Source organism: Phoxinus phoxinus (assembly GCF_949152265.1).
Source record: "Phoxinus phoxinus genome assembly, chromosome: 10".
Lineage (NCBI taxonomy): Eukaryota > Metazoa > Chordata > Actinopteri > Cypriniformes > Leuciscidae > Phoxinus > Phoxinus phoxinus.
The window spans coordinates 18,072,825-18,086,296 of record NC_136885.1 but is presented as its reverse complement, the minus strand read 5'-3'; the positions used below and the strand labels follow the sequence as shown (position 1 = coordinate 18,086,296).

Here is a 13,472-nt window from a genome sequence, read left to right as displayed (position 1 = left end):
GAGAGAGAGAGAGAGAGAGAGAGAGAAAAAGGGACAAGGATGAGAAGGGCGGAGACATCTCAGATTTATAGTTTGGCAGAGGTTCGATTCGGTTCATCTGCTAATATTACTAATGCAGGCGTGACAGAACTGGAATGAAACACACCTACACACACACACACACACACACACACACACACAAACACACACACACACACACACACACACACACACACACACACACACACACACACACACACACACACACACACACACACACACACACACACTCACTGTCAAACAGATTGTAAAATGTTGGGACCTGTTTTTTGGAACACACACACACTATTAGTCATTGCTCTGCCTGAGAAGGACTATAATAACTCACCATGTAGACTGCGCCTTGGGGAGGTGTCTGCTGGGAGAAGAGAGGGAGAGAAAGAGGAAGGAAGAAATAGATTTAATAATAGAGCACAGATAGATATACATTGAGAGAGAGAGAGACAAGGAGAGAGAGAGAATGAAAGATAGAAGGGGTAGTAAAAATAGATTTAATAATACAGCAGGGGGAGAAGGAGAAACAGCAAGGTAGACGGAGAGAAGGAGGAGCTGCGCATTTCAATCACCTGTCTTAGATCGTCAGGATTTTCATAGATGTTCTCCACATCTCTGGAGTGGTGAGACAGCGATTGCTCGACACCTACAGGAATGAACACAGACACACAGGGGTTTCACATCACATCACACCAAATCCATTGTGGGTTGCTCTGTCCATCATCCTCTGCCAGGGTGAACTGACAGCCTTCAGATCTTTGATGGACGCAGGGGGGAAAGACAAATGTGGGACCTTACTTCGGTGGGTGACGCAATAGCCCTGTCTCCATAGCAACACCCCAACAGCTACAGCAATCATGGGTATCAGAAATAGGAGAAATGAGAACGAAGAAACATAAGAGGATGCTGAGACATCTTCTGCTGGGGGGAGTGTGAGAAAGACAGAAAAAGAAAAGCTAAGTTAGGTTACCCATCAGTGTGCAGAAGTGTGTGTGTGTGTGTGTGTGTGTGTGTGTGTGTGTGTGTGTGTGTGTGTGTGTGTGTATGTGTACACAGCAACACTCACCTGCAGGTGGCAGTGCAGTGCCTGGAGAAACTGTTGGATCTGCTCAACAAGAGTGTCAATGTGAGTAGACAGGGATGATTAGAAATTATTTAATTACCTTCAAAAATAAATTATTCAAAATAAATTGATTGATTGATTATCTTAGATATGAAGGAGCCACAGTGAGACATGTAACTTTAGAGGCAAACACAGAGCGAAAGGACGGAAGAGACGATACCAACTGCAGACATGACGTAATGAGTAAATATCCACGAGTGCGTGTATTGGACAGATGCAGAGATATGGAGGATGAGGAAGAGAAATAAACAGAATAAGGTTTTGACTTCATGTTTTTGCATATGGTGAGGTGGCATCATTTAGCTATGCAAACAGCGAACAAACAGATGCTGCTATCATTGCATGACAGTCTGAGTCTAACATGTTATTTACATGTTAGCCTACATCTGATGATGACACTACTGTGGTTAAAATACTCTCTAATCATGACTTCAACTCTTGGAAATATTAAATAACTGTAAAAAAAGAAGAAAAAAGAAAGAAAGAATGTATTAAATATTTGTGTATTAAATTTTGTTTAAAAAAAAATCTGAACAGCTGAGCCGGATAGTTCTCCCAAAAAATTAAAATTAGCCCATGATTTACTCACCCTCAAGCCATCCTAGGTGTATATGACATTATTCTTTCAGACGAATACAATCAGAGTTTTATAAAAAAATGTCCTGGCTCTTCCAAGCTTTGAATGGGTTTTTGTTATTGGAAGTCAATCAAAGCGCATCCATTCCTGATAAAAGTGCTTGACATGGCTCTGGCGGGTTAATAAAGGCCTTCTGAAGTGAAGCGATGCGTATTTAAAACTTTATCAACTAAAATAACTAGCTTCCGGCAGCAACCGAAGGTTAAGTTCGATTCTTAATACCGGAAGAAATCAATACTGCTCTGAATGTGTGGTTAACTTGGTTAAATGCAGAGGACACAATCCAAGTATTGGTTCTGTGCTCCAATAAAGTGGTGCAGGTATGACGTCACTTTGTAGGCCAAAACATGGAAGTGAATTAGCATTTTAGCACTTCCGGTTCCATCGTTCCGAAGTCAATTAGTGTTTCTGAATGGGGTTTTGATTAAATGGCTGAAATAAGGTCTGTGGTGAACACAAGCTCAAGACACTTTCACGTTTTATTCTATGACATAAAATACATCAGTATTACCCCACTCGTGATTTTTTTGTAGCTGTTAGGTGTCTTGAAAAAGGCGATTGTTAACAAGTGGCTGAATGGGACTATACAGAGGCTGTCGAAGAGATTAAACGTCATCATGCCGAACAGGTAAACTCAGTCTGCCTTTACAGCCTTATTATTGTGCTCTTAATAAACTATTCTAATGCAAACATTCTGGGAAAATGTTTTTAGATCAAATCTGAAAGAGTTGTTGGAAGCTTAGTAGCCTAATGGTGACTTTGAAATCGTGGGACCGTGATGTAGTTCGTTTATAGCCTAACTTTAGCTTTTTACTTCTGGCGACTGCATTTAGGCTTTATAATTCATAAAAGTTGTGTTCATCTGTGATAATTATATTGATGGACAAAACGTGTAAGTATCATAAACTTTTGTTGATCACAGATCTTGTGTTTAGTGATAATCCAAAAGCCTATGGGAAAATCCTATTGGGGTTTTCTCCGGTTGGCTTGCAAAGTGATGTCATAACTGCACCACTCTATTGGTCAGCGCCACAAATGTGACGGAACCAGTCGTGGAGGACTGTAAAAAAAATATGCCATTCTGTGTGACATCGTGACGCGGCTTCAGTTGTCGTGTCGTCCACTATGACGCACTATACGTGATAAAATGATCCATTCTTGCGTCCAAAGCCTTTTGTCGTTTACGAATCACCACAACACTATCAAGCAGATTGTGCCAAAATCAGGCTGATCGTGTAGTCTGAATCTGGCACAAGTCATTATTTACTGAATATCTTGACATCTGCTCTATCTCTCTTTGGCGAATTCACAGTTGCGCTCCGATTGATAAGGCCTCTGGAGTGTTCACTGCTCTCTATTCCCCGAGCACAGGAAATCTGTTGAAGTTCACTTCATTTGACAAAATACGTTCATTCATAACCTTGATATAATGAACGGAACACACTAGCAGAAGCAGGGATGTCCGATACATGAATAAATAATTCATTGCAAAGATCTGACTCAAAAGAACGATTCATTCATGGGTCTGACATTGTTCTTCAGACAAACCTATCATATGACCCTAACCTATGATAGGACCACTTTTAGGGGCCGTTCAAAAAAGAGCACTCCCCCCCTGTTCCACTACCCTCTGCTATGCGTTGTTTTCATTTCCACTGCACTGCTTTTCCTGTTTTTATATAAACATGTGTTGGATGGACGTGTCTAACCATTGCACTTGTGTCTCGCTTCTTTTACAGCATCTCGTGCATGACACCACTTTCTAAAAACCCAGTTCCACTTAAAAACACTCCTCTATTTCTGTGTGGATGGCTTGATACGTGCATATTTTGAAGTTTGGAAGCCTTTATTCATTGTAATTTCAAGAAAAATAGGAACTATTTTTTCTCTCTCTCTCTTTCTATGTTCCATTGAAAATTTACATTTATTCAGGTTTGGAATAAATGAATAAATAAATGATGTTGAGTAAACTAGTCCCTTTCCAATAGCAGAACTGCAGAAGATCTATTTTCTGCACCCTGCTGCTCTAGAGATTCATGAGCCACGTTTGAAATAATCTATAATGATGGAGTTGGGTTTCATGAAATTGATTGGTCAAGGTACTTAATTGTGCTGCATTATAAAATGTGACCTCTCCGGTGACCTATGATTCTACTAACAAATGTTACTGTCATTCATTCATAATAAAATCAAATGAAACACTGAAGGCCTATCACACGAAACAAAAAATAACTCCTTGGAATAAATATGCACCTGCATCCTGTCAATTTTCACGTTTTTAAATGTAAGTGTTGATACCTTGAAGAAGCAAAGTGCCAGACAGAGAGTGAGAAATACATATTTATCTCACCTATATTGGCCATTGTGACGGTGAACATATATTGCACTGAGTTTCCATTTTTCAGATACAGAGTGCAGGCATAACGTCCTGCCGTCTCAGGGGTCACAGGAAGCGCTACAGAGGTTGTGATCCGGCCCAAAACAGCATCTGATTGCAGAATCCTGCGACTGGGATCCTGAACATATGACCATTTTGCAGTTTTGACCTGAGATCGCTCTGAGTACATACAATTCAGATCCAGAGCGGTGAGGGATGGCTTGATGTATCCTGAAGGTGAAACAGACCGAGAAATGAACGCAGAAGATGGTCAGTGAAGGGTTAAAATGATATATATTCATTAAACAGACGGGTGTAGCCGGTCAGCTGCGGTTGACTGTGACTGATGTACAGTGTCTCCTCAAACACAAAGCAGCATCAATCCTGAGCTAATTGAGCTCAGTTTTTAACTGTAATCCCACAACCCACAGAGTTGTCAGCGGCAACGGGCAGGTGTAATTACGCATAATGAGATCTGTAATGAGGCCTACTAAAAACATTATGTTAGAGAGAGGGATATATATAGAAAGAAGAGACAAAAGTAAAAGAATTGAGTGAGGAAAAGGAGAGCAGGGAGGACATAAGGGGGAAACGAGATTAAAGTAACAAGGGAGGGAGATCGGATTAAAAAGGGGAGCGAAAGATGAAAGTCAAGACACTGACTGATTGACTCTTAGATGCGGAACTACTGTGATTGATATAACAGCTTGTGCAATTATTAAATTAATTCAAGACCAGTGATGCAAGAACATGCAACATTACGAATCAGTGAATGAGTGTTTGGAGAAACAGGTTTGGAATGACATAAGGGTGAAATAATGATAGGATTTTATAAAATAAAATAAACTATATTTAAATTAAATAAATATAAAAAAATAAAGTCACCATGCAGTGTTTATTATTAATTATTTATTTGTGCATAGTGCATATTATATTGTGCTTTTTCCCCCCTTTTTTTTCAATTAATGTGCTCACCTAATCTTTAATCATAATCAGTGACAGACTGTCAGGATTATACTCTAGTCTGGTTAGTTTTCTCTGGGTGTTTCTCAAACGGAAGCATGAAGGCTTCATATCTCGGCTGCCACGTCATCAAATGTCACTGAAGGCCATCTCGTTTTAAAGGCTCCTTGGAAGGCAGCCTTCGCTTCGCGTCCTTCTTTAGGCCCATTTTGAAGGATGCATCGGATGTATCCTTCGCGGCCTTAAATCACCCACAATCCTTTGCACACATTGCACACATACAATTCACGGAAATAAACTGACGGGAAATGTGTCGGTAATGAGCATGTCTGAGTTAAGACAAAATTAATGTTTTCGTACATGAAAGCATGATGTAAGTTTTTTTTTGCTGTAAATGAATCACTTAACACTAAACTGCCAATAATGTAAGCCACTGGGAGAGGGTTTGATATTCATTCAATTAGCATATTCATGGTTCCACGTATACTACATGAAGCAAGGGTGTAGAGTTAGATTTAAGCAATTGTAAGGCGTAAATAAAAGTTTCACAGGAAAAAACTTTTAAATATGCCATTTTGGTGATCAAGGATGAGTTTTAAGGGGTACAATTATTGGGGGTTTAAGCCCTTATTTCAGTTCATTGTTCTGCATCATTTCAGTTTGCGTGGTTGTCAATTCATTTTCTGTCTCCTGAGATTTTTGATTACATCAGACTGTTCTTTTTTTTATATCCCTATTTGTCGAGCGCTTACTGCAACCATCATTCTGTTAGAATGGCAGTTATACAACCAATTCCCCAAAAAAACTAAATCAAGTCCCGTCCTTTCGTCGATCAGGAAGTTGTTTCACTTGGACATACATCACAATAGGGAAGAAAAGGAATTTCTGTTTTATGCTGACGTTAATATTATATTAATATTGTATTATAGATTTAATAAATTCATTTATTCATAATTATTTAATGATTTGTTAATGTTTGATTGATGATTCCTTTATAATATCACACATCCATCATAGATGTCATGTCAAAAAGTCTCGATGTACATAAAAAATATTACCATGTAAAACACTCAGTGTGTTGCCTTGGCTGAAAACTTTGTCATCCAGGAAGACCTCGCACAAGTAGACTCCTCCATGCTGCAGGGCTGGGCTTAACAGGAAGGAGAAGTTCCCAACAGCAGCCAGGGAGGCGGGGTCTATCAAATGGAGGTGGTGTTTGGTGGTGTTGGTGGAGCTCCTCCTCCAGCGGTCAAACTGAAATATGAGCTCCATTCTTTTTGAATCAGGATACTCCCAGTAGAGCAGCACATAGTCACCAAGAATGGGGGGACAGGTTAGAGTGACCAGTGAATAAGAGAGGGCTGCCATAGACCTTGAGCCTCCTGTAGAGGACACAGGGTAGGAGAGATTACAAAGAAAGATAAAGTGACATAGGGCAAGAGACTCATTCAACACAAGAGTCCGAAATACGGAGTACAAGGCAAAGGAGTATAAAAAAGAAACTGAAGAAGCCAATCGAGTGAAAAATGGACTGTGATACAAGAACAATATCGTCAATTTGAACTGATCCCGTCCACTGTGCTGCGAGTCACTTTAGCCTCTTTGTTCTTGACACAGTCAAGCGAATAGAACATTACGAGTCCCAGAGCAAAGTCATATGGGAGATATCAGAAACGAGACAGGCATGAAAATGGGGATTATGTTATTAAGCTCAGCAAAAGCTCTTCAGAAACATTCTCCTCTCAGATTTAATAACCCTGATTAACCATGTGCTGACACAAAATTTGGGAAGAACAAACCAAAATAGCTTATTAAATTGTTGTACAATCAATCAATAATTAAAGCACGTTGAGGTTAGCTGAAAACAATTCACTGTTCAGTTAGTTAAAATAACCTGAAGGAGAATATTTAGGTTTGACTAGTGTAGGCTGGGTAAATGGCACATAAGGACGGTCCCATTTTATTCACAATAGTATTCCGGTAACAAAAGAGCCTATTACCAGGTGTCACGTCTGTGAAAGAAAACACAGCTCTGTCTGAAAGAGAAAAAGAAAGAGAGAGAGAGAGAGAGAGAGAGAGATAGAGAGAGAGAGGAAGTTAGATGCTGTTTGTAATGAGGATGAGATATTCCCTGCTTTTTTGTATATAGTCTCAGATCTTTAACATTGTTTGTATTAAATAATAATAAGAGATCTACATTTTAGACACAGTATTGGCAGTTACAGTACTGTCTACTTTTGTTTCATCAGTAAATATAGTTACAAACACAGTCCACGTAAAATCAACCATTGCTTCTGCAAGCAACACACAGCTATGTATTCATCAGTGTTTTTGAATGACTTGGTAAGTGAATAATTCAATGACTCATAAAGACTGTGGCTGTGTCCGAAACCGCTGCTGAATAAGTAATTACTTTGTGAACGTTTAAAAGTACATTTGATACATACAAATGTGAGTGGTATGAATGCAATTCAGAAGTATTACATTCATGCGCCCCAGCGTCAGTACTCACTTAACTATATCATTCACAAATCATCTCCTGTGGCCTCAGGGGATATAAAGTGTACATTCGATGCGTACTTCACAATCTCACCAGAAATAGTAAGTCATCAGTCCTTGTTGGCTAATGTTTTATGAATACTGTGAATTTGGACATAGTCTTTTCATATAATGTTTTTGATTTAAGTATTCAGAGTCAGCCTGTCACTTGTTTCTTTTCTGAATGAATCAGTGCTCTAAACAAATCAGTTGAGTGAATGATCTAAATGGGTCACTCAACACTGACAAGCGGAGTAATACAAAAAGGTGAATTTTGGGGCAATTTGCTCTCCGAGACTCTCTGATTGGTGGAATTTTCTGTACAGAATGATGGGTTATGTGTTTAAAAGATAACATTTACTAAGCAGATTATCTGACTAGCGTGTTTTCACAAAATATCTTCAAATCTCACCGTTCACTGTCACATTCACCCTGTGCTCCGAGACAGACGTGTCATTGTTACCATGGACACGGATTCTGCAGGTATAGACTCCGGCGTCTTTACTGGTGATGCGAGGCAGCTTGCTGAGCAGACTGCCCTTGTCATGGGAGATTTCAGTGTATAGCTGTTCCCCCGAGGAAGACACCCACGTTCCCCAGGCAGCCACGGAGGAGGGAGACACCTGAGCTACCAGTCTCAGTGTACTGTCCACTGTGACAGGGGGCGTGGGAGTGAGAGTTACTGCAAAAGAGAGGGAGAGAATGCCTGGAGATATCAGACACATTGAGACATGAAGAATGTGGTGTGCATGGTGGGGTTGTGTAGTCTACATTTAATCAGAGCGAGCAGAACAATCCTCTCCTGTAGCTTCTTGTCGTCCTGTTCTATCACACAGGAGTAGCGTCCTTGAGAAGCTGCTTTAGCCCTGAAGATCAGAGAGGCATCCGCAGAGATCTCAAAAGCCCTGCCTCCAAACACTCTGCTACTGCGTCCATCTGTTTGTCCATCGATGCAGTTGGCCGATAACAAATATGACCAGCGATCCTCCCTCGCTGACATCATCTTCCAGGTAACCAGTACAGAAGATTTGGGTGGTGAATCAAAGCAGGATAGGGTGACAGATGAGTCCTCACGTACCATGACCACATCATTCCATAGATTACCTGAAGATCATATTTTTTTAAACACAAGAAGTCAACACACACACACACACACACACACACACACACACACACACACACACACACACGCACGCACACACGCACACACACACACACACACACACAAACACACACACACACACACACACACACACACACACACACACACACACACACACACACACCCACACACACACACACACACACACACACACACACACACACACAGACACACAGTTACTGAAAAGCATGACATTTAAAACATTATATATATATAATTATTTTATTTAATTTAATTCAGTCAAGACATTAACTTGAAAAACTTTCCTGCTGGGCAAGACATTTTTTTTTTTTTTTAAATAATGACACTGTAAGTCTATCTTTTTACATAAAGTTCCCTGCTAATTTTCTGTGGAGCCCCATAATTCCCCTTGCAGACCCCATGCAGTTCCCCAAACCACAGTGTGAAAACCCCTGTAGTGCAGTATAAGCTGCAGTTATCTATGTTAATCAGCGCATGAATATAAGCTCAATTCAATTTAGTGTCTCTGTGGTTCATTTAGATGACCGAGATATCAAGAGAGTCCCACTCCTACGTTTGATTTTTTTCCCGGTATAATTAAATGAGTTATACTTGGAAATTTAACTTTTCAGGTTTAACTTTATTTCATTTCAGGCCAAATAATTGAAAAAAAACCGATATACTAGTGATAGCTGTAAAAAATATCTATATATCTATTTATTTTTTTTGCACACACATACACAATAATTGGATTATATAAGATTTGCTATATTAATGCGTTGTTCTCAGGTTTTTCTGTTGAACCCTTTTCCTGCCTTACAATAATGTGATCAAATATGAAGGCAGCTGTTCAGAACATGTTGCTTCCCAGAATAATATATATATATATATATATATATATATATATATATATATATATATATATATATATATATATATATATGAGAGAGAGAGTTATATATATATATATATATATATATATATATATATATATATATATATATATATATATATATATATATATATATATATGAGAGAGAGAGTTATATATATAATATTAAATCATATAGATGTGCAGATGATGAGTTCTCTTTGAAGACTGTAATATTTCTTCACTTTAGGTTGCCTAAAGTTCAACTTGAAAAGTTGCATTTTCAGTATAACTGATTTAACACAATAAACAAATTATATATATATATGTTATATGTTGCATGTATTCTTTATCGTTATATAACAAGCTTTTAAATTTGTTTAGATAGATTTTCATACCTGCCATGAGCGGAGAGATGATAAAGCATGAACCAAAACAAACAAGTATGAAAGCATGCAAATAGTTCCCCATGGTGCTGCTAGGAAACAACATTAATAGTAGCTAGCTAAAGTGCAAGTGTATGTCTTCTTTTCTCGCATTTGACCACAAGCATGAGAAAGGAAAATGGCCCGACACTATAAGTGCTGACAACAACATGTGACAGAAGCTGATAAACACAACAAATGTCAACACACACATAAAAAACGGAAGCAATAATACAAACATGGAGGCTGATAAACAGAACACAGTCATTTATATGCAGCTACAGTATCATAATGAGATAAGTCAGTGTTTTTATCTGCAGTCACATAGTCATGCTTCTGGCTATAACAAGGATCATATAAGTACAAAATATTATAATAGATCATATAGGATAAGTATAAAAATGCTAATTTCTGAACTGCAAACCGTAGGAAATGTTGGCTGGTCATAAAACTGAACAGAGTGGACCGTTAGCCAAGAGTGTGGGAATATTCTTGTAAAAAGAGAGAGAAAGAGAGTGAGAGCATAAGAAAAGGGATTTAGAGATGTAATCAGAAATGGTCTTCAGCTTCTGGCTAAATGTCTTTACATCCCTGTAAATGTCTTTAATTAAAGTTAACAGACTTATCAGCACCTCCAAGTCCCATTACCAGCTTAGCTTCTAATCACCTCTGAGCTAAAGAATGAGAAAGGGTCTAAAGAAAAGAGATAAAAATAAAGAAAACTGAAATGGAGAAAAGACGGTATAGGGGTAAATGAGCTGGGGAAGAGAAACTTCAGAGAGAGCAAACTAGGGCAAAGCAGCTAATGAGAGTCAAAGTAGCCTCCTGTACGTGTCATTGGCCCAGTGCAAACGACAGAGAGAATGAATAAAGAGAGAGATGCTTCAGTTTTGATTTAATGGGGTGTGGAAGTGACAGCAACGGAATAGAGTCAAGCACTTCTGCCCATATAGGACAGAACTGATCTCACTAAAACATATAGTTTTGTTCAGTGTGATTGTATTTCCCCTTGTGTGAGCCACAGCATAGATTATGAACAATATCAATGTTCTTTCGGAGATGCAGATATGCAAAACTCCGATGCAATGGTAAAATGTGCCCATGTATGTTTCAACGATGATGATATGGTTGGCTGTAGTGTCTGTAGTGTTACCAGCAAGGGGAGCGCTAGAGCCACTTTACTAGTTCACCCTCAACTCGCAACCATCTCGCAACTAAACTCACCCAAAATATATTTCTGCGCATATTACTTGTTCCATTTCAACTTTATTTTGCTGATTTTATATCTGCTATTACATTGGCAACTAAGCTTTAGAAATGAAGAGAAAGCACATTTCCAGTAAGAACTGATACAAAAAAAGAGTGCGGGAAAACCAACATAAAGAGTTAGACTGGTTTAAATGTTGTTGTTTTCCAGAATATACGCCAGCATCAAAAAGAAAAAGAAAAAAAGGCAAAGGAAATACACAGGGAGTTTCGTCATTATATGACGAAGTGTGTAGGCTAATACAGTGTAGGGCTCTGGTATTTAGTGAATAGGTTACAGCACTTTATAAGACGAAACTGTCGAAACATAAGAACTGTTGAATGAAAGTAGGACAATTCCTGTCATGATTGGATCGAATTATAGTTTAGTTGCCTGAAACTGAAAGGAGTATAATGGTCAAAACCTTCTAGTTTCTGGAAAGTACCGAGCCAACTCCACTGGATTTTAGGTGACTGCCTGGTTTAAATTTAGCGTGACGTACGGCATGACATCACACGACTGTGTCCAATGAGCTTCGCGCTCCTGATAGAGTTTCAACAGAGTCCGATCCCAAGGCGACAGGTTTGAGACTCCGCTGTCTGAGTCCGAGAAACCTCCAACTCACTCACATACATTTATTGGATATTTATTCACCTGTAGGACGCTTCTTACCTGGCCGCCTGACACCGCAGTTCGGAGGACAGAAGCTGGTTATACGATTTAAAGGGATTTCGGACGCTAGATTGTAAACCAACTCAAGAGGAGGGACTGCTGAACAGGCTTCAGCGACGCACCTTAACATTAAGTTTCTCTGCTCGCCCATTGAAAGAAACTAGAGAAACCACCTAACATTTTCTATCTCCATCTGACCGTCTCGATTAAACGAGTTCAACAAGCGGGACAACAGACAGTTTTTGTAAAGGTGGACTGACTGTCCACCCTTCCCTCCGATGAACATGTCAGGACTGTTAATCGCACTCCTTCTCCTAATTATTCAAGGTAAGACATATAATATGATCTTTAAATAAATAGTATAAGGAATCACAAATTGTTGCCGGTTATAAATCACATTGTTCTCTATCACTTTCATTCAAATAGATAGACTCAATCAAAGCGATAGTCGGGAGTCATAATATATAAATATCCTTCAGTAGGCTAACTATATCTTAATCGTGCGCGCGCACATCTCTCACTGAACTCTGACTAACGTTACATTCATGACTATATTCTTCTTGAAATAACATTATTAACTAAGCCAGAGTTATAGTATGAGGGAAAATAACTTTCCGGTTTGGTTCATTCATCTGGTTTCTTTCCCCTGGATATTGTATGAGTTTGGTTTCGATAAGCGCCATGTTTCTCTAGGTGTGGCCTTGGGAAGTGCTTTTTTTCTCATACGTGTTGACAGGTGTGTTTGTTTACGAAACTATGGACATTATCCAATCGTCCTTCAGTGCACTCTCTCCCTCGTACCAGATTTCTCCCTATTCCTCACGTCCTTTGAGTCTTATCTCATTTCTTATCATATCATATTATTTCCAACTGAAAGGACACGTAACGTTAACTTAAATAAATATATCAAGCAACAGGGTGTTTCGTTGTATTTGTATTTGTATTTTTTTATTTATATAAAATGGGTTTCAACTTAGTGTCATTTTAATCTTATCTCTGAAAGCTTTAAATATCACTTTCAAAACGTCATGTTGTTGAATTTTTAGTCAGTTAGGCTAATTTATTTGACCGACGATCAATCAATTTGCCGGTATACCGTCTTTTGTATCGTCATATTTCGCCCCACTTCAGCCGTTTGATCGTATATTCAGCTGCTCCTCAGTGTCTTTGCAGTTTAATTATTCAGTTGCCATGCCATGGTCCGCAGGTGCACAACACCTGACAGCGAGTGAGCTGGGCTGGTGTGAGTGTCTAACCGAGCATACACACATCACCGTAAAAAATATTTTCAGTAGAACTTGTTAGTTTTGATTATAATGAAAGGTATGAATAGTCTTATATATGGCAAATTTGTAATGTATAGTAAAATACATTATGTATTAAGAGGATATGATGTGGTAAAGGTTTGTGACATCACAGGATGCAGTACTTTGTCGTAACTAAATAAGGGGAAAAAAAGCAATT

General features: G+C 38.8%; 2 protein-coding genes across 5 annotated transcripts in view; one reads left to right on the top strand and one right to left on the bottom strand.

Moving 5' to 3' along the window:
- Window positions 1–288: 288 nt before the first annotated feature.
- Window positions 289–10,221, bottom strand: g6fl (g6f-like). 3 transcript variants are annotated; one of them, XM_079624764.1, is made up of 10 exons: window positions 10,064–10,221; window positions 8,443–8,775; window positions 8,084–8,353; window positions 7,134–7,169; window positions 6,192–6,515; window positions 4,144–4,401; window positions 1,100–1,138; window positions 832–951; window positions 606–679; window positions 289–394 (listed from the first exon to the last, which is right to left on the bottom strand). In XM_079624764.1, exons 1-10 carry the CDS (start codon window positions 10,155–10,157, stop codon window positions 332–334), a joined length of 1,611 nt encoding a protein of 536 aa, XP_079480890.1. In that variant the 5' UTR covers window positions 10,158–10,221; the 3' UTR covers window positions 289–331. The 3 variants fall into 3 exon arrangements, 2 of the variants coding, with proteins under 2 accessions (XP_079480890.1, XP_079480889.1); XM_079624763.1 differs by having other exon boundaries at window positions 292–394; window positions 832–954; XR_013799200.1 differs by having other exon boundaries at window positions 367–397; window positions 606–954.
- Window positions 10,222–11,831: 1,610 nt separating this feature from the next.
- The window catches only part of LOC307005037 (nectin-2), a 70,438-nt gene continuing 68,797 nt past the window's right edge, over window positions 11,832–13,472 (top strand). Inside the window, exon 1 of one of the 2 annotated variants that reach the window (XM_079624765.1) lies at window positions 11,832–12,335. In XM_079624765.1, coding sequence (XP_079480891.1) covers window positions 12,287–12,335 — 49 coding nt within the window. In that variant the 5' untranslated portion in view covers window positions 11,832–12,286. The remainder of the gene's footprint in view (window positions 12,336–13,472) is intronic. The other variant, XM_079624766.1, reaches the window with a different exon arrangement.